At 44.9% G+C, this 27,341-nt stretch overlaps 8 protein-coding genes across 8 annotated transcripts; 2 read left to right on the forward strand and 6 right to left on the reverse strand.

Annotated features, from left to right (window-relative positions):
• Nucleotides 1–2,453: 2,453 nt before the first annotated feature.
• Nucleotides 2,454–3,260, forward strand: V1513DRAFT_434438 (uncharacterized protein; the record flags this gene model as incomplete). The annotated part of the gene is made up of 1 exon (XM_066896471.1): nucleotides 2,454–3,260. One exon carries the CDS (start codon nucleotides 2,454–2,456, stop codon nucleotides 3,258–3,260), a length of 807 nt encoding a protein of 268 aa, XP_066750443.1.
• A 4,068-nt stretch (nucleotides 3,261–7,328) lies between these two features.
• V1513DRAFT_454922 (uncharacterized protein) lies at nucleotides 7,329–8,110 on the reverse strand. The gene is made up of 2 exons (XM_066899437.1): nucleotides 8,035–8,110; nucleotides 7,329–7,969 (listed from the first exon to the last, which is right to left on the reverse strand). The coding sequence occupies exon 2, from the start codon at nucleotides 7,956–7,958 to the stop codon at nucleotides 7,683–7,685; it is 276 nt and encodes a 91-aa protein (XP_066750444.1). The 5' UTR covers nucleotides 7,959–7,969; nucleotides 8,035–8,110; the 3' UTR covers nucleotides 7,329–7,682.
• Nucleotides 8,111–10,340: 2,230 nt separating this feature from the next.
• On the reverse strand, nucleotides 10,341–12,327 carry V1513DRAFT_454927 (senescence-associated protein-domain-containing protein). The gene is made up of 2 exons (XM_066899438.1): nucleotides 11,625–12,327; nucleotides 10,341–11,566 (listed from the first exon to the last, which is right to left on the reverse strand). The coding sequence occupies exons 1-2, from the start codon at nucleotides 12,232–12,234 to the stop codon at nucleotides 10,704–10,706; spliced, it is 1,473 nt and encodes a 490-aa protein (XP_066750445.1). The 5' UTR covers nucleotides 12,235–12,327; the 3' UTR covers nucleotides 10,341–10,703.
• Nucleotides 12,328–13,911: 1,584 nt separating this feature from the next.
• Nucleotides 13,912–14,562, reverse strand: V1513DRAFT_434440 (uncharacterized protein; the record flags this gene model as incomplete). Its single annotated transcript, XM_066896472.1, has 1 exon — nucleotides 13,912–14,562. One exon carries the CDS (start codon nucleotides 14,560–14,562, stop codon nucleotides 13,912–13,914), a length of 651 nt encoding a protein of 216 aa, XP_066750446.1.
• A 3,393-nt stretch (nucleotides 14,563–17,955) lies between these two features.
• On the reverse strand, nucleotides 17,956–19,669 carry V1513DRAFT_454935 (nucleotide-diphospho-sugar transferase). The gene is made up of 2 exons (XM_066899439.1): nucleotides 19,061–19,669; nucleotides 17,956–19,004 (listed from the first exon to the last, which is right to left on the reverse strand). Exons 1-2 carry the CDS (start codon nucleotides 19,519–19,521, stop codon nucleotides 18,362–18,364), a joined length of 1,104 nt encoding a protein of 367 aa, XP_066750447.1. The 5' UTR covers nucleotides 19,522–19,669; the 3' UTR covers nucleotides 17,956–18,361.
• A 984-nt stretch (nucleotides 19,670–20,653) lies between these two features.
• On the reverse strand, nucleotides 20,654–22,922 carry V1513DRAFT_322269 (cytochrome P450). The gene is made up of 4 exons (XM_066894684.1): nucleotides 22,521–22,922; nucleotides 22,439–22,470; nucleotides 22,172–22,381; nucleotides 20,654–22,124 (listed from the first exon to the last, which is right to left on the reverse strand). Exons 1-4 carry the CDS (start codon nucleotides 22,732–22,734, stop codon nucleotides 21,069–21,071), a joined length of 1,512 nt encoding a protein of 503 aa, XP_066750448.1. The 5' UTR covers nucleotides 22,735–22,922; the 3' UTR covers nucleotides 20,654–21,068.
• Nucleotides 22,923–24,251: 1,329 nt separating this feature from the next.
• V1513DRAFT_454945 (uncharacterized protein) lies at nucleotides 24,252–24,528 on the forward strand (the record flags this gene model as incomplete). The annotated part of the gene is made up of 3 exons (XM_066899440.1): nucleotides 24,252–24,372; nucleotides 24,393–24,433; nucleotides 24,460–24,528. Coding segments are annotated over 3 exons (231 nt in total), but the record flags the coding sequence as incomplete, so codon positions are not given.
• Nucleotides 24,529–25,496: 968 nt separating this feature from the next.
• On the reverse strand, nucleotides 25,497–26,775 carry V1513DRAFT_386400 (uncharacterized protein; the record flags this gene model as incomplete). Its single annotated transcript, XM_066895252.1, has 3 exons — nucleotides 25,497–25,697; nucleotides 25,753–26,356; nucleotides 26,411–26,775. 3 exons carry the CDS (start codon nucleotides 26,773–26,775, stop codon nucleotides 25,497–25,499), a joined length of 1,170 nt encoding a protein of 389 aa, XP_066750450.1.
• Nucleotides 26,776–27,341: the final 566 nt, after the last annotated feature.

The raw sequence follows: 27,341 nt of genomic DNA on the forward strand, positions 1-27,341 counted from the left end.
GGGAGGAGGTCAGGCTTCAATCAAATATATTTGAAGACAGGTAATAGCTATCGTATTACTTTGTTCACTCTTTTCCCATATCCGTGCCCCACACCTTTGATTGGGTGTAGTGCATGTTACACAACATCTGTTGGGTCTGTACAGTAGCGGCATCTCGTTGCGCCTCGAGGAACTGTTGGAGCCAAGCGGGCATGTCGTTTGGGTTGGTCGGGGTAGGCGTGGTTCCTAGGCCCGGCATCGTCGGGTCAGCCATGTCTGCGTTGTCGGAGTAGTAAGCGTGTTCCGATGAGGTTTCCGATATTGGTAGGTTATAATTAACCATTCGATTCTGTCCTGTATGTCCGTTATAATACCAATGTTGAGCAAACTCTAATGTGAAGGCTCGGGGCGTTTAGGTTCTGATAGATAGAATTGATTACAAAAGAGTTTGCTAAAGAGAAAGAAGAGAAAAGGAAAGGGAGAAAAACACGGGAGAAAACTTCTAGGACGAGGTCCTCGGGTAACATCGGGACTAATCACGGGACTTGGGACTTGCTGGCCAATGGGAGCGAAGGCGCAGCCGAGCCGCACCTCTCGGGCTGTAGCCCCTGACAATGGTTATGATTTGTACCACTCTGGTATCCTCGTTAGCACGTGAGAAAATGAGTGTGGAACCGCAGATACGGGTGAGAATACAATCGTCAGGGTTAGCGTCAGGGGGGTTGTTGGGGCTATGTATGGCCATGGGGTTGGTTGTTAAAGTTGCATCTCCAAGAGGTATTGATTAATTGACAGGCCGACAGCTGTGTGGCCGTGCGTCGGTTGTTCCGATCGCATTGAAATCTGCACAAGCCCGCAACAAAGTTTCTGGGTAGTTTCTTAGTCCGTGCGCACCTAATAATTTTGGCAACCCTACCCCTTAAGTTATACACTTACGGCACTTCCAAAACAGAAATTTTGCCATCAAACGTCTTAACAATTATTAAGGTTTACATAGCGCTCAAGCTCGAGGCAGCTTGTCAACAACGCGTTTGCTAAAACTTTCCTGTCAACAGGTACTATCTTACGTCTAGTGGCATTTATGTACGCTCAATGTCTACCGGACGCGATAACTCGCTCTACTGATTGACTGTATTTCTCTATTGCTAATCTTTAAGTTGCTTTTTTTGGTGAACGTAACAGTACGTGTGAAAATCAATCATTCGCTACACTCTGAAGAGCAGGGATCTTCTATCATACGTTTCAGCGTATCATAGAATATGATATGCATCATAGGGTCATGACATGGTGCGGTAAGTAGGTACCTGGCTTAGGGGTACACAAGTAGTCTGAACGATAACGCATTCTCACGATGGCCACTAATTGAAAGTATGCCATTCAATCATCGTGACACATTTGATCCGTGTTGTTGAATAACTAGTCACTAGTCCCACAGCTGTTAACTCCGACACTAGCGCGTGCTATTCGGTGAAATCCAGTGTTTTGTCCAGGTGACCATATCTAGCACTTGCGTACCTCGCGTCGCAGGCGATACTAGCCCTCGTAATTACCAGTGATAACGCGGTAGTGCCAATATTAGAAATCAGCGCACTCTAGATATTAACACTCGATGCAATAGTGATGCCGTCGATTGACTAATGCGTAAGAATTGCCGCTGTGTCCCGAAACGTTGTAGCCCGCAGTCTCGTAAGTAGGCGATAGCAGCTTTTCTGTTCCAAAGTTTTAATGTGCTCGAGGCTCACTATCATGCGTCGCTCTAGCCGACGATGCACTTCCAGTCGCAACCTGACTGCAGAAACAGACTTGTTAGTGTCACGGGCTATGCCCGAGTGCGGCTCGGCTGCGCCTTCGCACCGTCCCATTGGTCCACTGCTCCTGGAGCAGACCGCCCGAGATAATAGTTTTTGGCTTTCTTCTCCTTCTTTCCTTCTTTCTCCTTTTTCTCTTCTTTCTTAGCGAATTCTCTTTTGTACAAGTTCTATATATTAGAAACTAAGCCCTGAGCCTTTACACTAACAATAGAATAGGTTGGGGGGCCGATAACAAAGCGGTCAAGGCAACGTTGACCGAGGGCATGCGGATCAGCAAGCAGTCTGTTCGAAGCACTGCCTACCAGTATTAGATGTCTAGCCAAGCAAAGGCTGAGCTAATTGTAGAGAACAAATCTAAATTTCATTTAGCTTTAATGTGATATCAGGATTGATAAGCTGTCATGTGGCTTAAACTCAATTGGCCTTGACCCCGAGTGAACTCTAATTTAGTATGTCCGTAAATTCGTTATGCGACGCGCGATTGTGAAATACGTTATGCGATGTGCGATTGTGAGTAAATTACCGCATTAAGGCTTACATAATTCGCACCTTAAATACCCATGGCTGGCAGTACGATCCTTCTATTTCAAAAATCTCTGAACCATACATTGAAGCAACGATTGTGCCATTAGTATCATGTCGAGGTCATTGTATCGTACCAACATGCCTCAAGCGTCTACCTCAGCTGTTGTTGCGAAGAGGAACCCTAGTCGCATGAAAGCTATGGCAATGCTAGCAATGATATTAGTAATAATTAGCATCACAGGCGTTTCGGCCACTGTGAATAATATTACTGACACATTGTCTACTATGTCTGTCGGGGACACGCGACTAGTGTCAAACAACATCGCCATTACCTTGGAAAGCGTACAGTCAGTTGCGTTCAATGACTTACCTCCCGAAGTACAGCAGGAGCTATTGGCTAGCAAACAATATTCCAACGGTACCCTGGAAAAGAGAGCACAATGTTTTCCAATCATATCAACTTACACACAAACGCAAGTTGTGCAAACAGGGACTTGGTGGAGCTCTTGGTATCCGTCATCATCATGCTTATATTGCGGGTTGGACCCGAAAGGGTGTGCTCAAACTGTGGATTACAGTTATACCTATACAGAGCAATGGTCAACCGGCGTTACAGAAGGACTTGTGGCCACAGTATTGTCTATTATACAAGCATCTGCTCAATTCAGCGATTCATATAGCTGGTCAAAGTCATGGATGACTGGTGGTTCGCAGCAATGCAACGTCGCATATCGAAGCCGATGCCAGGTTTGGACGCAGAACTTGATGGGATGGTCGAACTCTCAGACCCAGTCGTGTACTGTTCTCTCAGGATGCGGTTCTCACCTGAGTTGCGGCGCTTGGAGCCCGTATTATCATATAGACTTTCCGTTGACTGGCGATGGTAATCAGGGTCGCTCATATAACTATGGTTGTAGTTGTGGTACTTCGAATACGCAATGTTAATGATACTGTTGACCAACATTACCATGTAGTTTAATTTCGGTGTGCGCTATATTATTGCTTAAGACGTTATCTTTCGAACATAGGTTGACTTTTAGATTCTTAGTTGCTCCGCACAGGCATTCTTTTTTTTTGGAATATATTTGATGAAGTAGAGATGTGATCCTAATCAGCGTCGTTAAAGAGGATAGGACTGGATACGAATAAAATTTCTCTATTCGTCTTCGCAATTCGTGTTTGATGCTAGAATAAGTTGCATTTCCAGTTTTGTTCGTATTCGATGCGAATATATTTGTAATATTACCATGACCCTTTGAACTAGCCAGTTATTAGCGTACCGATGCGAATAATACTCGTATTCGTGTCGAGTCCTAAAAGAGAACTAATACCTACTGAGGTATAGGATGCCTATTTAATTAGGTAGGACAAGAACATCAAATAGTCCTATTTGATGCATACAATTTACTCCGGGTAGCGAGTCTGATTGTTCTAAGGCTAATGCCGTAGCAAGCCTACTTATGTCGTTTCATTTACCTGAGCCTTCAAATCTATTATAATTCGTCTGTTTACAGTCTCTGATATCTCTGATTCCGAAAGCTTGCCGTCAGAGACAGCATCGCAATCTCAGTTGAGCACCTAGAAGGGCTCAGAGTTTCTGATTATTGCAATCACACCCTAGGCCGTTCTAAGAGGCAGCCATAGAATAGGTCTTGACTGCTTACAAGTTACTCTATACGGCTATGTCCCGATTCTCACATCGGAAGGTGCGGCACTGTGGCAAGTTCTTGAAGTCCGGCCATAATGCACGAACTTGTCAAGGGGTTGTAGAAATCTCTGAAAATTTAATTAACTTATTATGTGGTGGTTTATAATATAATAAATTGTCGTACGGGTGGTGGTTGAGTGATCGCTTGGGAAGTACGTTATATTTATGAATCAATTAATTTACACCATAGTAAATCTGACCTTACAACTCGCAGTGTCTTCCATGAACATATAAAGTTTGCATATACTCAAGCCATAGTAGCAGAAACACCTACTATATTCATTATTGTCAACACCATTACCAGCATAATCAGTGCTTTCACACTACTGGGCTTCATCTGAATACCACCAGATGTGCTAGTAGGTTTAGGAATTGTCCCATTAACCCACAGCCCATTACTGTCGCAAAAGGTAGCCTGGGTTATCTGTACCTCCGCGCAATAGGTCATAGTGACATTTTGCGGAGTAGTGACAGTACAGCAACTTATTCCCGACATCTTTAATCCTCTAGATAAGGTCTGATTTGATTTCGAACCAGTGCGATGGCGCAAGTGTTGCTTCAATCTATAGTGGGATAAATAATAAGAATCAATTACGATTTTCTAGCTAGGGAGCGTTAACTTACAGTCGTAATCAATTTTCTGTGAATACCACTCAGACAATAACCGACTTACCAATCGGTCAATAATCGCTCAAAGGAAACTGAAGACGCTTCGCTTCCAACTATGGCGTGAAGATTTTATAACACCGACAGTCACAGTCACAATTCCAGTATCTGAATATTCTAAGTATTAGCATACGACCATAATCCGCTCTATGAATGACTGACATTATAACTTTAGGTATAGTCTTGCGTAACTGTAAAACTATTCTGATAGTATGTCCGATAATAAATAGACACATTTGGACAGGAGGCGGTCGAGTCGCAGCTATATATTGCAGACTGCAACACGACCCGGACGGGCTTATCAATGATTAAGGTTTTGCACTATACTTGGCGACAGGACTAGATTCACCTCAATGGACAGATAACATGCGGCACGGCTGCACTAGTGCAAGCAAGCTTCAATACTCACAAATGCCCGGCGGTTATCTTTTGCATTAGAAGTTTAGCACGGTCTAGCGCCTTTAAGTATCCTTGACTAGGCTTGTCAACACGCTGGCCAAGAATTCTATAGTGTCAGCAAGTCTGAATTTTTCCCCCAGGCTTTTACTACACACAGGGCCATAATTTTAAAGTGATCTCCTTCACTCAATGGACGTTGCATTCGATTCTACACAAATAAAAAGATAGGTATTCCTTGGGGACTTGTCGCCTGGGTGGGCTAGGGTCAAGGTTACTTAGCGGCGAATGCCCATTCTGGTCCAAAGAAGGGGGGGGGGGGTAAATTCTCGGCTTCACAATAATTTCCTCTCATCTCCCAACTCCACTCACTCCCAACTCCACTTTTTCAATTTCCCTCCCGCCATTCCACTATCCGCTTCACATTCATCAACAATTCCCTTATTTCTAAATTCCTTGCATTTCCTAATTGCCATTTTTTATTACTTTTACACCACTGCTCAAATCAAATTTCCTATTGCTACTATTATTCCGGGTTCTCCCTAAATTCATCACAATCTTCTTTCCTCTTTTACAAATAATCTACCATTTTCCTGTTTCAATTATTTTCATCGTATATTATTCTAATTACTAATTTATTAATATTTATTTGTTCTATTTTTTGCACTCATTTTCCTTGCGTTCCTTTCGTTGGCTGTTGCCTTTGGTGCCTTTCGTTGTTTTCTCGCGTCTTTGTCTTCGGTTGTTGTCCGTGGCCCCTTTGTCCGTTCCACCACAAAATTCTGGATCTTGACCTCAACACACTTTTACCACCTTCAACGATTACTTACCACTCTACAATATTTGTTTTGTTTTTGCCTATCCCACGCTCTATTCGTAATTCGCTTGCTTTTATTTTAATTTAAGCCTCCTTCTTCTGTGACATCCTCAGCTTACCTATCCCGCCATCTGTCATTCTGTCCACCTAAATTGCTTTCTCCTCCTTCTTTCAATATCTCTTTACTGAGGCCCATCCTATAAACTTCTAATTATTTATAATTGTCCTTTCTATTTTTTTCGCTGGTAATCTTGCTTTGCGTCGCCTTTCTTTGGTTGCTGCGTTGGCCGCATTGTGCGCTGCGCCGACAATTTCTACGTCTCCACCTCACGCCAGTTTTTTTTTCAAATCTGCGCCAACGTCAACGGCTCAGCCCACAAATCTTCCCGCTGTTCTTCGCAAATTTTTTACTGAAAATCCATTCACTTCGCTGCTGCTAATTTTTTATTTTGTAATTTTTTATTTTATCATTATTTTATTTTTACGGTCCTAATTCGACTTCGACTACTGCCAATGTTCGTGATTGATCAGCGTCGTGCTCTGTATTTTGCCAATCGACTACAATTCCCTGCCCTCGCAAATTGAAGATTTTAAAGACCTGAAATAAATTATATTTAGGGTAAAAGTCCAAAATACCACTAAAACTTTTCAAAAAGTCCAAAATACCACTGGGCATCGTACCCACCGTACCCGACGCATCGGGCCAGCTTCCTGTGCACTCAACGTTGTGAGATTTAACACAATGCAAACAAAATTGGGATAATATCAAAAATGCCATCGGCCTCGTACCAGTCGTACCCTTTTATGCACCTACCAAACTTAATTTCTAACCAAACCCAGTCGCGTTATTTGAACGCGTCCTCCCTTCTCGGTCTGTAAACGAACTCGCCTGAATTTAACGCGTCCCCATTCACAAAGATAGCTGTCAATAATGCCGCCTACAGTTAAGTTAGGGCTGGACACGATACGATATCGCCGGGTTTTGCCCATCGCATATCGTATCGCCTTAATATGCATATTATCGCCCATTTTATGGCAAGTTGGCGATATCGTATCGCCTATATCGTCCAAAATACAATACGATATCGCCAAATGGGCGATACGGGGGGAGGGTAATGGTGTGACCAATCAAACACTAGAAGTATTAGTAAGGGTCGCAAGCTCCTTTGGATAACATCAATTGACAATGGTCTATTGAAGTAGGACATCCAGTTTTAATCGAACTTGACTATCAAAACTATCCTACCAGATCACAGTGTCTAACAGTTTCTTTTACTTTCTTTGCAGATAGCAGAAATTGAGGCCGTGACTTGCCTGATGCAGTTTTCAGTAGAGTTTCTGGCATTTGAAATTGGTTTCAAGCTGCAATGTGGCAAAGTGTGTTTTAAAAATGGAGCTCCATTTCTATAGGTAGCCAATTTATTACTTCAAATCTTCATCTAGTGCTCATGCGGGCTACTGATGCGCAAACCTTCCTCCTCACCTTAGGTCGAACCTCATTATGGATCAACGAATTTATCATGTACGTCGATCGGGGAGGTACATATCACAAGTGCCTTGGACTGCCTTTTAGAACGTAGGCTTTATTGGTGTCTTTCTCTATCGATGTCGTGTCTGGTGCAGTTAGAGCCGTATTCACCATATCGCTTATCCTCGCATTGCTGTCAGATGACATGTCCAATATTTGTCGAAGACATTCCACTCGATGTCTTTTATTATTCGACATCATTTCGTCTATTATCTCTTGAACGTGGCAAAAAATCTGATCATCCTTTATATTTTACCCTCTGCTGAATCCTCCATACAGGCGCGAAATTTGCATTGTCAATGCATAATAATTAGCATTTTGAAACATTTCGATCGCCACTGCTTCAAGTCTGGTCAAAGTACCGTTAACGTTATCTCTCAAAAGTGGATCAGCCAGCCATAAAATTGCAGGGGTGCACTCGACAGGTAAATACCCGGCATTAGCTTTAGTGCATAGTGTTATAGTAATTGCAGTGATCACTAAGAATAGTCGACGAAGACCCTGACATTTTGAGTTCACACAGGCCATGCTTCCGCTCTCTAATAGTAAAACCCTTAATATGAAATCCAGATGCACAGACGTTGGTGTAACTAAATGAACTAACAAGATATAATTGCTCAATAATTGTAACCGGCCTTGCTGTTGTGTGGTGTACTGAGCGTACACAGCCGGTACTTGTGTTATGATGTGTGGATGGCTCGCTCGTTGGCGACGGCATTGCTTGAACTTGTCACCAAGGTAGGGTTATCCTGCGATTCTCGTGTTGAGGAGTCTAAACTCTAAACTCAGGGGCTTCGCATTACTCCGAATAACGCGAACCTAACCGACTTGGTAGAAACTCTATTACTTTTCAACAAAATTTACGGGCCTCTGCGAACGTCGACTCCCACCCAACTCACAATATGCTGCAGTCAGGGTGTCATTGCTTCACCTTGCAAAGCATTGAATCGAATAACTCTATTTTAAGGTTTTTCTTCACGCCAAGAAGTTCAGTTCCTCAAACCCTGAACCCTGCATGACCGGATGGCACACGGCACAATGTCTCACACACGTCAGCAGCTTGCGCAATGTGCATGACAGAACTCTTATCACCGGGCAGGACTAGACAAGGCACGCGAACTTGTCGAGACACTGGATTGTAGTTACAAAGTAAATACACAAACGGGTTTCCCAGTAATAAGGTACAATTGCCTCCGATAATGCACTGTACCCTAAGGCCACTTGCCTAAATTTTGTCGTCACTGACAGCTGCCTCGTTGAGTTTTTTCTGGCCGGAAGTTACCGCGGGAAATAAATTGTGCGGCGCAATTGCCCATCAACACATTGAACACAATTTTGACACGAAGCTTAACTTTCCTTAATCTCAAAAGCTTATGAAGCACGTCCTCTAATTCTCAGCACTTCGCCTCCGGTGCTCCATAACGTACTATTTCAAAATATTACTGAATGGACTTGTTAGATATATGATGTAAAATTGCAACTATGCTTGGGATTTTATATGACACAAGGATTTCGAACCACCACGCGCTGATCAAATACAGAAAGCCCAACCACCCAAAAACCGCGACAGTTCTCGAGAACACACTAACTTAAATTAAATAACCTTGGTTCTAATGACGCAACCTGTCACCTATATCCACAGTAGTGGTCTGACACTACGTTATTCATCGTTACCCTGAAACAGCACTCATCTTTGCCCTACTTTACATTGGAACAAATGTTCACAGGCTGCCTTGTGCGCAGCACAGTGACTGCTACTACCTCGCCAAAGTCGCATCAGATGTCCTAGTGACTATATACGCGTAATCCATGTTGATTACCCCCGTCTCCATATATTCCTTTACATCTCCTGCGAAATCGGAATCCATGGTCATGGACATAGGCTCATGATACGCAACGTAGCAATACAGGAATATCATATCACCTACCATGCCGTTATAGGAGCGGTTGCAAACATATCGAGAACATTAGATAACTTTGAAAAATTATCGCCCGTGTGCAGTCCCAAATCTTTAAAGTCGAAGGCCGTTAAAGTTCCCGTGCCTGTTGAATTGATGTAAACTATTCCACTGTCATTCGTCGTTAAGTCCAGGTCTCCATGAACCAGCATGGATAAGCTAGTTGCGTAATCTGCACTAATAGCTGAACACTTCAAAATGAGGGACAATATATTCAATAAAATTATGGTTCCTTTCGGCTTGTAGCCCATGCTGATTACTATTGCAACGGAAGACTGAAGTTAATGTTGAGGACGAACTTGAATTCCAGACAAACGCGACAGGATAACAAAACCCTCGGCAGTATGATAGTAGAATAGTGGACGTCGCACCGGTGAATCGAATTCCTTAATACAAAGTGAAGCCTTGCTGAAGTAAAACGGTTGCGATCGAAATCCCGCGAGTACATAAAGAAAGTGGCATCAAGCCGGGTAAATACTCTTCCCAGCTATTTCTCATATGGTGAGCTTGCGGACATATCGCAATGCAACGTACGTCAAAACTTAGGCATCGAGCGGTTTTAGGGGCAGTTTGGCGTCTGGCATGTACAGCGCGGCCATCCTGCATTCAGGGGAAAATTTGTTAGGGCCCAGACGTACGCACCCGGTCTCGACATTACACAAGACCGCACTCTGGACGTTCAGTTGCTGCACTTTCCTCCCCCAGCCCTACTGAGCCGTGGCTTCACGAATCTCTTGGGTTGAGTTGACGCAGCGATGCTAAGGCCATTCCGGTTGGTTGACACGCTATCTTTTCGCGGGATGGCCGACGGCTCGCCTCTGGATCATTTGAGTCACTGTCCGGCTTTAAAACGTCTTGCCGGACGGCCATTTTTATCGTCTACTCAAGCTTCATTCCATAAATCACATTCACTTAATGAATTGTAACTTGGAATACTCATAAAGTTCTGTTTCTTCCTGATGATAGCCGGCTTCGGTGATATGCTTTCAAAGACAATATCCTAGCAAATCAATTGGACACGCCTTAGGTTGACTTAAGTTTTATTATATTCGACCCCGATGACATGCTTGGTTATATAACTTCATATATCGCACAGCACCGTATCGGACCAGTTTATTCCAGTTATAGCAGGTCATACGTTTGATCATATCGACACAGAAGCTCTGAACTTCAGACATACGATAACCTACCCGATCCATGCTCATCTGCGCTGTATCTATACTGGAGCTCAAGCGGAGAACAGCAGCCGGAAAATTGAGTCGAGCCATGTCTTCCTTGGAAACGGCCTTCTTTTTTTGAACCTCACATCGAGGTTTCAGCCCAAGGAGCGGACATCGTGCGCAGGAGGCGATGTGCTCGGTGACGCACGCCGAGCAACTGACGCGCCAGTACCATGGGCGGCAGAGCTCTGACTGCTACCCAGTCCGCCAGTCATGCCAGGAGTGACCTGACCACCATCACTGCCGCCGACAACAACAACATGCTTCCCGTCCCGCGTACGTCCGACAATCATACCTTTAGCCACCGACATAAGGAACGCCTTACGGCTTACTCCGGTAGCGTCAATGTACACCAATCCAACGTTTGTAACTCCACCTGTAAGGCCAGCAGCAACGGCGCCAGCCTCCGCTCCATAGCGATGACCAATTATGGCGCTCGTAGCCGCAGAACCAGAGCTTAACACAGTACGGGCGCTCTGCTCAATGCCTGCCGCAAGTGTCGAGAAGGCAATTATGGACCTGTTTAAGATGCCGGGCTTATAGTCGACTGTATTTCCGCCTTGGCTTCCCAGGCCATCATTATCCTTGCGTCGGGCCAAAGATGCACCAAAATTCTGCGCATACTTGCTCACCTGGCCAATAGTCTTGGCAGAGAAATCTGCTGCATTCCGTGACAATGAGCTTATCTTCCGGATATGTGCGTGCGTGTCTTGTGAGAATGTCATGGGCTTGGGATTCGGCTTTGTCTTCTTGGCGAAAGTATCCGCTCCGCTTGTCAAAATGTTCGCCAGGAATGACGATCCTGTGACTAATAGACGCGAGGCAATTGCAGACGTCTGGACAATCGTCGAGTTCCTATATGCAGGGTGTTGGGCCATCCGGAGATATTCGTCAGAAATGTTGCTGACGCTGATCTGATTGCCTTCGCCTTCCGCGGGAAGCTGAATCAAAACTGGATCTAAGCTCGACCATTAGTTAAATAGCATCCATAATTCACCCATAAACTAGTCGCTCACGTTTTGATCCCGGTTTCACCTCGGGTTTCTCCACGATGTCGTATTCCGTCAACTCACCGACTACAGTCCCATCATCCTCGTCCACAAGCACAACCTTTCCATGAGACTCTCCTTGCTTAAAAGCAGATGAAATATAGTCTTCACCACGAGTATAGTCTGCCAGGTTATAGGCTGCGTGTCCCTCGGGTGGAGCCGTGCGTTCGAGAAATGCAGTGCATTGCGCGAGTATGGTCTCGAATGTGTCGACATCTTCCTGGGTCACCATGTCCAGTTCGTTGCCAATAGCGGGGAACTGAAAGCGTATGAAGGCTCCCGAATCAGGGCCAAGGTCCCAGCGCGGGATCAGATAGCTATTTGCCGCTTGGCGGTAGATATGGGCAGTAGCAACGAGGGGCAATTCCAATTCCGGTGGAAGATGCAGATAGAGGTAGAAATCATCGTCCGACATTTCGGTGTAGCCTTCTAGATTAGGAATTCCAAGACGAGGAGAGGAGATGGGAACCATCAGGAGGGAGAGAGTCTGAGGACCTGTCAGGGTGAGCCACTTTCCTCGCCATTCTGCAGATGGTAGGCACGAATATTGTTGATACTGTAAAGTAGTCTGGTTCATGGATAGCGGAGGACATGATTCCCACGCGGCAACCAATGACACAAATAGTTGTGAAATTGTTGACGACTCCCTCGGGGAGAGGGGAGAGTCGTCGGAGTCGTTTCTTGAAGGCCAGACGCGAAGTGTGGCGTAAGAGTAGTAACACCTAACAAGCCTAACCCATAAAATGACGTAAGTGTGGCGCCTTGAAGTGCCCTTCGCAAAACGTTGTCTATCACCTTCAACTCTTGAAACCTAACAATAGATTGTATATATACATCATGAGTTTGTATGCAACTTTCCATTTTGGAGTTGCGCAGCCGTTTAACAATTGGATAGCCTCCTTATTGGAAGAAGTTGCTGTCGCATGTGATTCATTTCCACATTTCTGAAGTTTTTCTAAAAACAAACCAAAAGTCGCTAGGCTAAAGGTTCCCATAAGCGTGTGAAGTACCTTTTGACGGTTTATATTACTAACGAAAAGTCGAGAAGTATCATTCACTGGCGGCCGATGGATAGTTTATACAAAAATTTTGCGGGAACCTCTCAGCGAGTCATAGTATGACTGTGGCCACTACGACTATTATATTAAATACGTTATGATAGACGTCATTTATGCTTCCATTAGCAACTGGTAAAGTCCAAATAAAATCTATTTTTTTTTCTAAGTCATGTTGAGACCGAGGTGTACCTTTGCATGGGGTCGTCGTTTTCTCAGTCCTATGGTGAGTTGTCCCAGGATGCACACCATATTTTGAAGTTTAAGGTTAACTTTATCTCTATTGGTGTTTAAGTTATGTGGCCGCTCATTAGAATTCGGATCTCACTATCACGTGCTGACGAAATGTTGCATTGCGCGTAAAGCAATGTAGGGCTGTTGACAATTTTGTATGAGCAGAGTGAATTCATTAAACTTCGAGAGAATCCTCCGAATCTGTTCAAGCCACAGCAAATCCAGTTTGTAACTCTAAGGACTTGTTGATTTGACGTTCAGGGTTCAACATGTTGAATTTCACCTTGTTTCAACATCGTATTCGATGAATTTGAGGAACACGCGAGCAACCACTAATTACCGAGAAGATGTAGTATCGACAAGGAGAAAGAAAAGACGAGGAGGAGGAACGGGAGAGAAAACAAACGACACACTCTGCCGGGTAACGCAGACTGGACATAAGACATAAGCAATAAGCGACACCGGGAGACACGTGATAGCCAGTATGGCCCATCACATCCACCTCATTAGACGTTCGCAAGCCGCGTTTTGAGCTTTCGGATCTGCGGCGAGACAAGCTTTGAACGATGGAAGTCAATAATCTGAACGCGGCCGCAAGCTAGGACACGCAAGCACACTACACAAGCAACCCGCATTACAGAAATATTGATGCAACCTGGTCCGCTTGACGATTGTCGAAAGGTCATCAAATGAACGTGTTGACGACTTCTGTGGCACGTGTGGCTCGCCTGTTAACCGATTAGCAAATACCGTCACTGAATCTAAATTGAAAGATAATATCTTACCATAAACAAGATATGCGCCCTTGACCGACGCAATAAAGACACAGTCAAGCGTCTAGCTGAGGCTATCAAAGGTCTCCCAATAAGTGTGGCAGCGAAACATGACGGAATTTGACTCGTAGGCGTTTTCAATGGTCACTTTGAATTCACCCGGAATTGTCTTCAGAAGTTGCTGGAATTCACTCAGAACCACATCATTAGGCCGGCCAACGAAATCTTGAACAATGCGGTTGTTTCGTTACCGCAAGATTCTGAATATCCGAGCGAACTCCGAGATCGATGTTTCAAAATAGTGTTGCAGATGTGTGTCTGACATTCACCAATCCGCTCAATATAGTAGGAAGTTGTTATATTCTTACGCATTGAGACGAAAGAGTTTTCAAAGCTGGCGAAACTAGCAAGGCTAGATCCCGCGTCAAGCGGTTTAAGCTTGCTCATACCGAGCTCCGCGGGTTCAACACTGCGGGCCATCCTGTCCTTATGCTCATCAAGAGCGTCTTGCATCTGCCTGTAATGTCTAGTCCACCTCAAGAAGGAGTTGACTAAAACATAGGCATAGTTCCTTAAAAAGGGTGAGCAACGCTCAAACTCTTTAAAGTACTCGCAAGAGGACGAGGATTGCAACGTAGCGAACGTTGCATCAGTGACGGTGAGAGTCCATCCCGGTGGACGTTCTGCTTCTACACTAGACGGCAGAGACTTGACGAGTTCCGAGCAGACGAAATGAATCGGTAAAGTCTGCTCTTGGAAATCAGCCCACGATTCTCTCAGTTGTTTCAAAAAAGCTCTGCAATATTCATTAGCTTGCAATAAAAGCCAAGTCAGTCGAACCATACTCTCGATCGTGCCAGTCCACGGAATCCAGCAAAACTGCTCTTGACGACGAAATCGCGAGTTTGAACAGCTTCGAGCTTTCTGAGACGTACACGTCTTGCAATATGCCGTCGATTAATGCGGGAGATGTAGGTGACTTTTGAACGCCGCGAAGTTATAGGCAAGGAGGCAAGAATTGTGCCCCTTTGCCATCCCCGCACCGTACAATGACTTAACAAGGTGCCCGGGTTATAGCGGCTCGCGGTTGTAAGTTGAGTTATAGGCAAGGAGGCAATAATTGTGAACCTTTGCCGCCGACACCCTACAATGTCCGGAGAGCAATAACGACTCGCGGTTGTCAGCTGGCACCATCTTAAATTGACAGAAATCGGGTTGAGATCTTTTCTCTCCACTACTGCACTGTTAAGTCCCGGCGTGTTGTGAATGTTTTGCGCGTTGCGGCTCATCAATATGGAACAGTCGGACCGTCGGACGTCCCATGAACCACAGCTTATATGTTTAGGGTACTTCAACGACAGAAAATGCTTGCTGAATATAGTTAGCTCTATTTCTTCATAAACAGATGTTCTAAATATACTCCAACGAACCTGGTCATCATATCCACTTCAGAAGACGGTCGTCTTTGTTGATTAGAAAGTTCTGGGGCGCAGTCCACTAGTTATCTACCATGGAGTCCGCCAAAGTATTCGTCGACAACGTTGACACTGTTCTTTCCTGCATCCCTGCGATCAAAGCACAAAAGCCCTGAGCTCTAGTAGACAGGTACGCAGCAGCCAGCAAAGAGCTCCTTTTGCCCTTCTGGCATTTTCGTTGAATCGCCTAGACAAAAAAGCAGTAGTAGCATGAGCCCCGCGCCCACAAAGGTCGAGTTACTAGACTTGGAGCTGTAATGTCCTCTCTCCTTGCAGCTTATATATTTCGCGACGAATTTCCTTTTCTTTACGTTGCGACAATCTCTCTATCACCCCGTCTTCGGTCTTCGCAAAGTAGAGGTCGAGGTCCACGTTGATTCTCTTTGAATGGAATCCCGTCAGAGTCGGCACCTTTAGCGGGTTGTGATGCGTTTCGCGTAGTCATTAATCACGGCGTGATATGTGACCTCTTAGACGAGCGAGAAGAGTAGCGTAGGGACGTCTTACGAGCGCGCCGCCTTTTTAATGCTTGAAATTTTGCCGTTTTTGTATGCTCGAATTGCTAAGATTCCTTCCTTACTTTGATCGTGTTCGGTCATGGTTGCTACCTTATAAACAAGTGAAGTGCGTGTCGCCGAAAAATGAAGCAGCGATCCGTTAGCTCCCCGTGTCGGCTGATAAGCATCTAGCCAGCAGCAGCAACCCTGACCCACGACCACAATATTCAACGAGGTCTACGCAGTGTCATGAGGGGAATGAGGTACATCATGACTGGAGCGTGCCAAAGCAGCATTATATGTTACTTACACTTACTATTTTCCTCCTCTGGATTCCATGAGCCAGTCACGCCGCCCGAGGCGCAGAACCAAAGTACGGAATACAATCAAACGAAATAGCTGTACTGCTGGAATCAATAAAATTTAGAGATGGTGCCGAATGATTCAAAGTGCTTGGGCTAGGGCTATTTTGGTGCATGGTTGGTTGCTGCCCTATTAGGACTTTTTTTGTACAGCAAGTCGAGTATACTCAGTGTGTTCTTTCTGACGTACGTTGATTACCGGGCGACGATATGTTGCTACTCCAGGTCGCCCGACATGTCCCTCTGCGGCCTTCATGAAGGGGTAAGGGGTTCGTCGAGGCGTCCCCTACACACGTGATGACCCGGCAACGCACTACCATCTCATCTCGAGTGGAACTCTTGACTAACGCTTTCAATATTAGCTGCTATTATTGATTAAATAACCCTAACAATATGGAGAATAGGACACATATATATCTAACGCAACGCAAGTTAGATAGGGTGTTCGGTCTTGGAATAGCAGGAGTTACATTTTACAAGGGAGTTATATATCACATAAACACTTCGATCGGAGAAGTAACCCTGATTTGCGAAAGAACTCTAGACTCAGCAGGGACTAATATACTGTTCAAAATACAAGATGAACTTAATGAACATTGTCGGTTTCCCCTTACCTTTGAGTGTGGTGATTGTAAGATCATATGCGACAAAGTTTAATGTGGATACACAGCAAGAGATGAAGGGTCAGAGGATTGATCTTTGGGATAATGACACCACATTATTACAGAAAAGGGATCTCTTGCTTGGTACATCTTGGAGTGTTGATTTTTGGTCAACTGATAGCACATGCAGAGCGAAGCCAGACGCATACAATTTAGATACACAGCCTAGATGTGTCGAATTCATGAATTATAATCACTTTAAGATAATATTATTTGAATCCGATTTGAAGTGCATGAATATATATGAGTTTGGCGATTGTGAACAACCATGAAACCTTGAATCAGGAATAACCTCCTGGCTCGTGACGCACGCTAAACCTGGCGTAATGTGAGAGTAGTTTGATTATAATCGAATTACCTGAAAAAAAATGGAAGCAAACAGACACACTTAAAAAAACCGTGTAGAAACGCGCGGGCCAACAAAAGGTCCGCATTAGTGCCAGCGGAACTAAGTGCGGCGCTGGGGATTGGTAATAGGTACGCTAAGGCCACGCCAGTATAATAAACAAACAGGCGTGCCTCCCGCTACTTACCTGCTGCATCACTTTTTATTTTTACGTTTACCAATTCGCTACGTTGTTGTTCACCATGAGACAAGAGTCATCACGCGTAATTGATTCACCCGCACCGGCCGCACCCCACTCGGCAACTTGCACGCCCAATCCTCCAGCAGCGACAACGACAACTCCGCCTCCCGCACCGGTATTGGGAGGCCTCGCGAGCGTGCGATCGATGGCCAGGGTTCGAGTCGGGCTGTGAACCCGGTTGTGGACCGCTATCTCAAGCGGCGAGGTGTTATCACAGTCGACCTGGTCATTGTGAGCGTACGCGGCCCATCCTCGCCTCCGACCTCAGTAAGGGTTCAAAAGCGGCGACGTTGGTTGCAGGGTTCAAACCTGTGATGAATGTCTGTTTTGGATTAAAGGACGGATTTGGCGCTGTAATGCAGCAGCATGGGTTGTTTGATGAAGTGATGAATAGGTCCGCTTCAGGCGACTGGGTCTTGCTATCTTGGTTGCTTGTCTCTCTCTTGTTGCGGCTTTTACTTGCGTATCAAGGTCGAACAGGATGCTGCTGCTTGGCTGCTGCTTCGGATCGACCTGGAGCAGTTACAGGATACGTCCATCACGGGTCCAGTGGGTGAACGAGAGTTTCGTTCTCTTAGTCCGAAGGCGCATTTTAGAGCTGGTGTCCCTCGACCGGGTAACTTGTGGCAGTGATCAGCTTTTACAGGAATTAACTGGTGCTAGTAATAACAGACTGGCTATGCCGTTGTGAACAGCAGTCGGGCTTGGGCGGACATCTGCTTTGTATGGTGAACGGCCCGAGAACCAACTGAATCTCCAATTGTGTGTCTGAACCGCGTGTGATGAGTATGAGCTCCAAGACTGGCCATATCTAACCTCAGGAGCCACACAATGGACAATGCTTCCGTTTATTACCTTGGATATTATACAATGCAATTATGTGATACAGATCGTGGCAACAATAAATGTCGTAAACAAACCACACATACGAGATGAGATATCGAATAGTGCTTTCATAGCAAATCATCAAGGATATCATGTATAACTTCTTTCCAGTCCTGAAATTAATACGTCTATTAGACGACGCTGCCAAGCATCTTAACTTCTGTATGCGAAACGTCATAGTTTTGTTTCCACATTTTTCATACTACTTGGGTTGTGGCCCTCCCAAGACCACGTGTGACTCCAGTATGTAAGGAAAAAACTATCCTTGTCATCGGTTGTGACAAGTTGCTTACATTTCTCTCTATCATATTCTTCGCAGCCGATGCAGCAAGCAGGTTTAAAATAATTCCATGAATAAGGGAAGACCATCCAATGCGGAAGAATTTCGATCCTGTGTTTCATCTTGTATTGCGAGTATAACATTCCATTTAAAATGCTGCTCTGTAGGTGTTTCTCAAGATCACCCGGATGAGCATACTGACCACCGTACATGTCAATAGCTTCCTTTAGAGCTACAGGACCAGTCAGAGCCTCTGGAATTGTATTGGCGTCATTTCTTGAGAGCCTGTCTATAACTGATTCTAACGGCAACAAGAACAAGGGATGCCCAGGAGTCGCAGCCATCCATGCATTCGGGATAGAGTGGTCAAAGTCAAGGTCAGTTCCCATGCGGCCAAAAAAAGCCTTACGTTCGTTTGCGGCATTATCCGTGCTCGTCGCTTCGACACTGGCATCGTATGAAACTGTAGATACGTTGTATGACTTAAAAAGCTCATCCACAGGACGCAGACATTCAGTGTCTAAGTCTACATATATTCTAAAACTGGTTAATATAATATTTTTGTTGACACATAATTATCAGTCTCCTCTTACCCGCCGTAGATATACATGTATAAATTGCGCACCAAGTCTGCTCTGTAGATTTCACTTGGTAATTGTAGATAGTACTCCAGTAACCAAGGACAATACTGTTTGACCAAGTTCAAGTTATCTTCATCAGTCCATAGGACCCATTTCCAGTCCGGATTTTGTTCCCGACATGAACTACTCCAAGCTTCGAACTTAGTGGGTAAATCTCGGGTAGCCCAGCTCTGATGTATAATTTTTGGTAGAACTCCAAGGCGATTTGTCGTAGGACTCAGGATACTTTCTGTGCCTTGAGGAGTTAGCGACAATATCCGTTCTTCACATTTGCGAGCGGAAAAAGAAAAAATGGGCGTGATAACGTAATGAAACCGTAGAAACACAGGTATAATGCCAACAATGAGAAGAGCAATCACGGCGAGAAGAACTCGGTGGAGCAGTTGGGATTGAGATGGCAATTTGCCGAGCATTATACTTGGTTGTTATCACGCAACTGGACCAGAGGTTGTAGGAAGTAAAAACAAAATGTGATGGATTTATTCGTCAGAGAGATAAGACAAGCTCTAAAGTGGATATCGAAGATAGAGAGTGAGCGACTTTAGGTTTACGCTCATCGGGCCAAAGAGTTACTTGTGAGAGACATTAACGGGTCAGAACGAATTGGTTATTATATTACTGTAATTTTTACTGAATTATCCTAGAGCACTCTAACCCAACACTAAGGCTTATTTTATAACTTAAAAGTAATTCAACTACGAAGCATAAGCACGCTTTAGTTATGTCGTAAACGCTACTAAGTTTGAGCACCGCGTAACTGTCAAGGGTTCACCGTTTGGCAGGTAGGCATAACAGTCAAAATCAGACACATATTCTTCTGTAACTACTCATTTTCGCTTAAAATTGAACCTAGCGAGATGTAACTTACTGTAACACGATCTGACCTCCGCTTCGATGGAACTGAACCCCTGAACCTGTGATTTGCACTCGGAACTCAGAAATGGAAAATTGATGAATGGTGCTCATACGTTGCGGAGTAGTCGCTCCTTTGTTAGTACTTTGAACCAAGATTATTGTAGCCGATCGTTAGTGTGTGATATGCATAGGTCAACGATGCTGGTAGCGGAACCTAGACAAGAAAACAGACGATTTATTGATCGAATCAGTCGCGGACTCGCACGGACGGAGTAAACACTTGGTCCACTACTGTTGGCGACGCGTTCTCGGTGGAGGCAAGAGGGGGAGCCTTACTCGTTATTCTGCAAACTATGTGCGGGACACTGAGGACTTTATAAATATGAGAGTCAACGGCACGAGTGCAGAGGTGATATGTCAAGGACGCAAGTATATCCTTCCTTTCGATCTGTTCTGTGTTATGGAGGAGGCAACTAAAGCATGCATTACTTGCTGGTTATTAGTGGTTGCATTAATGCATATGCCATTTCTAATGAGAATCTAGTTTTGGATTTGCCCAGGTAACGAGGCGAAGAGGAGATAGCTGTTGGCTCGGCCGTAATGCATGTGAGATAAGGTCGTTGAGGATATCTAATTAAGGATTATGCTGTTCAAAGAATTGATCATGACCAGTTCTAAAAGTTAAGATGTTCTTTTTGTTAAGTTCGTGAGATGTCAAAAGAGAGTAAATAAGCAATTCCGATTGAGGCATAGCTTGGCAGAGCTTACAAATCCGCCTGTTCTTCCAAGCATGCGGCGCCGTGATTTGGCAAATTGCTCACTACATCAATCGCACCTAACAGCCACAAGAAGTGCGAAAGTTGCTAGGAGCCGGATGTTGAATCAGAATCTCGCTTAGGCTTGCCCTGAAACTCTGAACCCCGGGACTCGTTCGCTGTTAAAATAAGCAGCGTAAACAATTTAAAGAATCTTTTGGCCTGTTTCGGGGATAAATCCTCTCGTCGTGAACAAGGCTGTTAGGTAACGGTCTGGTGCTCCTGGTTACTTGCGGAATGCCGCACCAAATTTGGCTCGTAGTGCATCTATGTGACCCTTTCTGAATGCCTCAGGCGACGATTGGTTTACACCAAGCGGTCAGATGCTTCCCGTAGAAGTACGGCAAAAAAGTGTCACGCCATACCAAGTCTTTCCTTGTCGTTCCATCTAACTTCATATCAAATTTTCGGAGCATTGTTGCAAATGCTAGATAAAGCTCACACCATGCAAGATTGATGCCCAAGCAGCTTCGTGGACCCTTGGAAAACGCAATAAGCCACTGGTCGAGACTTTGAACTCCTTTTCCAAGCCATCTCTCGATGACAAAGTTATTCGGTTCGGGAAATATTTCGGCAGAGTAGTGCACGAAGATACTTGACATACCGACGATCGTTCCTGCAGGAACTGAGTGCTTCCCGATGGTTGCGCCGGATGGAGGCACGATGCGCGGAAGAGCGGTCGAAACGCCGGATGCCATCCGCAACGCTTCTTTAATCGCAGCCGTAAGTAATGGAAGCTTCTCAAGTGTCTGAAAGTCCGGCGGTTGCGACAACTCTGGCCATGCTTGCCGAACTTCCTCTCTCAGCCGGACCTGCAGCGCAGGCTGGTCCAGTATGTGGAAGAATCCAACCATGAGCGTGTTTCCGACTGTATCTGTGCCTGCAAACATCATCGCTTGCCCTTCTTCGTAAAGGCTGCCTGGAACAGGCACCGGATGACCGTTTTGTGCCGCTGGATCGAGCAGACGGGAATAGATGATTGGATGAGCTGCGTTGGTCAAGCTCTCATGGTTGGTACAGACCTCCTTCACCTGCTGTCCTAGTATAACCTGCAGTTGCGTCAAGCCAGCAGTCTCGGGTGAGCATTTCATGGCGAGCGACGGCGGGAGCGAGAAGATCAGCTTCCGAAAAGGCGCAAAATGCTTGAAAAGGACGAAAGTCGGATTGGCTGCCTCCATAGCTTCCACAATAGGCGCCTTGAACTCCGGCGCATCCATCGCATCAATGGATTTTGCGAAGCAGAATGCTGTGATTGTGTCAATTGTGAAGCATCGGAAGGCGAAGAAGAGATCGGAGGATTTGCCGGCAGTATCACGAGCAGTAAGAACCGAAGCCAGATGATCGATCTGATCGTGTCAGCAGTGGTGTCAAGGCTATTACTGGATGCACTTGCCTTCTTCCTGATGAGACCTTGCATATTGATGATAGCGCGACGGGAGAAGAGAGGCTGCAAAACATCTTTTCGTTGTTTCGCTTCGCTGTGCGTAAGGAAGCCGAACGATGAACGATCCTCACCGAAGCAACGATACAATGACTCCTCTTTATCCCATCGCGCTGATGAGTTGTATATGTCATTGTATGCAGCAGGGTTGGAAAAATGGAGCTACCGACAATTAATCATATGATTCAAAAACCGCGCCAAGATAACAACATTAAGAACTACCTCGTTGGGTCCAGTTCTGACAACATCACCTGATAGAAAATGCGTTAGGGCTGAATTGGACAGCAGTAGACTATCTCACCATAGCGGGCATGCAAATATTCAAGGACATCTGTCATGGACTGCTGGGTATATACTTCGATATAAGTCTTCCACCATGTCGTTGCTGCAGCACACAATGGCCCAGGGAAGCGCCTCAGGGGATGCAGAAAGATATTGTATACCAATCGATAGATTTTGAGAAGCAGCCATGCTAGCAGTGCTGTCCACACAGCGTGGGAGAGTTTGAAATCCATTGAAGGGCAACCACTCGGTGATAGACCGCAATTTCAACTATACACCCTAAGCAGTCGGACTCGATGTGACTGGTGGGGAAGGCATAACCGAAAGAGATTATCATTCAGTTCCAACATCTGGAGTCTCAGTATAAGGACGTTCAACTCAGTCTAGGAAGCGAGCGCCACATACCTAGCTATCATATAGGACTAGATAACTCTCCTCCAAATTTCACGTAATCCCTGGCACGTGACGTAAGACTCCGCATTAATAATACCGGCTTCTTTTGGTGGAGCCGGTAAGGAAGACCTTCCTTAATAGGAAGGAACCCTTGCCCTTGGCGATTCGGTCGGTACAGGATGATAATGCTACGGAGTACTAAAGTTTGCTTTCGAGTTATTCCATGTTTGTACTAGCGTTGAAAGTCTGTTTACGCGCGTCTAAACCCTCGCCCTGTTTGTTTACTCAGTGCCTGATATTTCCACGCGTCTTGATGGTTCCTCAACCACAATAATCCCCTACAATCGGCTTTTACATACATCTTGCTTTCGTCCTTGTGTTTATTAAGTTTTCAGTCGCAGTTATGAACAACGCTAATGGTCCTTTATATTTCTCGAACTACAGCCAAAAGTGTGCTTCTTGCAGAACTTTGGTGCGTCGCGACACGTTGCAGGAGCTCCAGCAAATGTTTGTAAGTCATGACGGTCGGCCTCTGAAGAGTTGTAAGACTTGCCGTGACAAGGTGAGCACTCCATAATTTGGGTGACGTCTCGAAGGCGCATCAATATGTATTAACAACAACCAGAGGGCGTTGAAATAATTAGTTATTTCTTGGTCGTATTGCGTGAAGTGTATTGTTAATTTGCTATCCTTATCCGTTTTCATATTCATATTCGCATGAATAGCGAGAAAGCGAGATATGAGCCACGAAAGTTTTTTCAGTGGGTAATATCCATACCTGATTTCTGGTCCATGAACGCCTCGGCAGTTCACAGATGAGTGAAGAACTTGGTAGACTTGCTCGACGTTCCCGTCATGAACTTGATTATTACATCCATAATAATGGTAGTGACGAGGAAACGCAGTCTCAAGCTCGCCTTCCTAGAAGCTTTCGATTGACCGCACAATTCAATCGAGGACTTCGAGGTAGTCGATCTTGAAATCAGGTATGGATAATGATCTACGATTGGCAGAAAACAAAATTAATTCTGCAATATTATCTTCAGCAACATCTCCCTGCTCCATTTCCCGTACGATATCTCCTAGTTATAGCAATAACAATACCAAGTCGAAAATAAAATATGCTGTAGGGCTGCTCCGAATACGAATATTCGCAGTAATCGGCATTATTCGTATTCGTTATTCGCAAGTCCCAACCACTGCGAATAATATTCGCAATTTTATTCGCAAATCCTTCGCAGTGCGAATAACATTCGTTATTCGCCGAATAAATAACGAATATCATCGGAGAATATTCGCATCTAATCACGTGCTCAGGGGTCAACAACACTGGACCAAAGATCCAGTGGCTCCCCGTATGTTTCAAAGGTTGAAGCCATTGGCTGTAGAAGCCAAGTCGGATGACGACCGCTATTTCGATAGTCCTCAAATAGGCATCGACATAGAGGCCACGGACGATACGAATGGTTATTCTAGTGGTGAAGGGTCAATAAACGAGATGCTCGAGATTTCTTGGCGATTCCTGCCTCTGAAGTATTAGTAGATAGGCTCTTTAGCGCAGGGAGAGACCTACTGGTGTGAGAAAACACTCACTGCAGGGAGAGATGATGCGGATGTTGATGATAATTCTCGCTGTTTGTGCCTTAATCGCTTTGTTGCTTCTTGAGTTAGAACCGTAATAAACTATGATTATTGCTTGCGAGTTTCAGGGTTTCAGGGTTTCAGGGGCTGCGAATAAATATGCGAATAACGAATATTCGGCGAATAATATTCGCAATTTTATTCGTTGCGCGCACTGTACTGCGAATAATATTCGTTATTCGCAACCCAAAGTGCTGCGAATAATTACTAGCCGAATAATATTCGCATATTCGCATATTCGGAGCAGCCCTAATATGCTGTTCGTTGGAGAAGCTCCATCATCTAATGTAATATCATCGAAAGTAATCAGAACACGCTGAGCCTTGGTGTGTTGTGCCGATTACTTCACGAGACGCGGTGAATGAAAATATAATTTTAATTTCAAAGCTAACAGGAGTGGCTGTAGAGCATATAAATTACAGACGTGCACTGCACTGCACATTATAATGAGGGCAAGGGGACTCCAAGTATGTTAGGGCAAGGGACTTGAGGAATGTAAGGGAAAAAGGGTTTCCATTAGACCTATTATTGAATAAACATAAACCCACTTTGGCGAACAATTGGTGCAGGGTAAGGGTCAATTTGCTTGAAGTTTTGACACCAAACCTAGGAAGAATGGACCTTGACCCTCGGTCCGGTGACCGGTGTCTACGTTTGCTCCGTTCGGGGGGTTGGCGTTTGCTTCTTTGCTTCTTTGCTTGTTTCTCATGTCTTTGCTTTCTTGGCTTGTAGAGGCTCGGACGGGGCGTAGGAATTGCATAAGAACACGGTGGTTCCCCCACCAAGTTCAGGGTTAATATTCTTAAATATATTGATCAAAGGTCAACTGCCTTAGGGATCCTATAGTGCTCACTAGATTATCGGTATAATCCTTACAGGCTTTTATAATAAGTTCGGTGGCAATTTTTGATATTTGCCCATAAAAAAATCCCCGACGCTCCATAGAAACTTAATCGAGCAATCAAAGGAATTCGATAAATCGTTCCTCTGCAGGTAGACCCATGGCGGTCAGAAGTGACCGCCTGTAACGATCCCAATCAAAAGGAACATAACTATCAGGGATCTGGGCGGCAGCCCATGCATCTTCTGAGAAAAAATCACTTACTTTCAGTCCAATGACCGTAGGCAGAGGATCACAGGGGCGGCCATTTTCAATCAAGCACTAAATGAACGTAAGCAGACAAGGACCATAGGGCCACCGCTGAAATATCACTCACCAATTTATTGGGGGAACTCCCATCAGCACGCCAGACTTCGATGAATGCCTCATTCAGCTTCTCAAACCAATTGTGACATCGGTATTCGATTGGACCATAGGGACCTTTTCCTTTGTTCCGCTGTTTAACTTCATCTGCAAGTTGTCCCAATTTCGTCCGCTCCATATCGACATCTTCGACATCTTTGTATGCAGCCTTAGGATTCTTAAATTGTGGTGATTCCTTAAGGAATACCAATACTACGACTTTCGCACGCTGACTTTGGATCCAGGTATCCTTGTCACGAAGGAGCGCTTTGTAATTCTCAATAAATCCGACCTCCACGGCTATTTGCAATTGATATCCTCCATCTCGGCGTTTATAATAGAATGAACCATCTGGATCATTCAAGCTGTTGGCATATTTGCCATCTATACTCTTCCGGGTCGTAGATCCACCTTCAAGAATTCTTTCTTCGTCATCGAACTTGTGAGAAGAGAGGTATTCATCAACACGATGTTTAATGTTAGATCCCAGCCAAATAGCGGCGACTTCATGGAGAGCTCTTTGGACAGTCACCACAGTCGCGATTTGCTCTAAACTATTGTATGACAAGCGCGGGTACCTGTAGCAGCTAAACGTCAGTGACCGCCTGGAACTTTAGTATATGTGCAAATACTTCTTATCCTCTCGAATTTTGTTTTCCCTTTTAAACTTAGACCAGCTTCTCTCCAATCTCAAATACTGAGAGTAAGGCAGACGAACATCTATTCGACACTCTGGCGGATTACACTTCAACAGGTGAAGTGCTTTGGTATAGTTCCCACTCGTCTGCTCATCCCCCCTTAGGGAAGTATCTGGCAATACGATATCTCGAACCGCGTTCGATTTATTATTCGGGATTGTGAATTCCAGGGAATGGGCAAATGCAATGCTGCGCTGTCTAGGCTGACTGGCTGAGGGGGAATGTAGGATTTTCGGTATTTGTCTATCTCGCACATGCACTAGATTCGAGCGACAGATTCGGAGACCATTGCGTAACATATTTCACGGAGAAATTACAACGGAATGCAAACATTGGAAAATGCCTTGAGAAATTATTTAATCGATTTGATCGTACGTTGTGTTTGTCAATACCACGGTGTAGGATTGCCATTGAAGATGGTCGTAGGATGTGTTTGTCACACCACGGTTTAGGGTTTCAATTCTGAGGAACCAAGGTAGGCATGTGACAATAAATTGGTTTGAGTGCTGGACAAGCGAGAATCTGACCAAGGTTGCCTTGATCCTTATTTGTATCGCGCCTGACCAGCATCGAGTTCCGATGTTGGGCATTCTGACTGCGTTTAGGGGCCTAACCCGGTTATCGTTTTATTGAAACCATTTTCAGTCATCTGATGGTGGTATTCTAGGCTTTTTCTTCACTCCCAGCAGTTCAGTTCCCTCGGGAGTTTGCCAAATTCTTTTGCCGCACAATTCTTCCAACATACACAAGTGCCCATTTTTTTTTTGGGATAATATCAAAAATGCCATCGGGCCACGTACCAGTCGTACCCTTATATGCACCGACCAAACTTAATTTCTAACCTAAAGGAAACCCAGTCGCGTTA

Source organism: Lipomyces chichibuensis, assembly GCF_038497645.1.
Source record: "Lipomyces chichibuensis strain CBS 12929 unplaced genomic scaffold V1513scaffold_85, whole genome shotgun sequence".
Lineage (NCBI taxonomy): Eukaryota > Fungi > Ascomycota > Lipomycetes > Lipomycetales > Lipomycetaceae > Lipomyces > Lipomyces chichibuensis.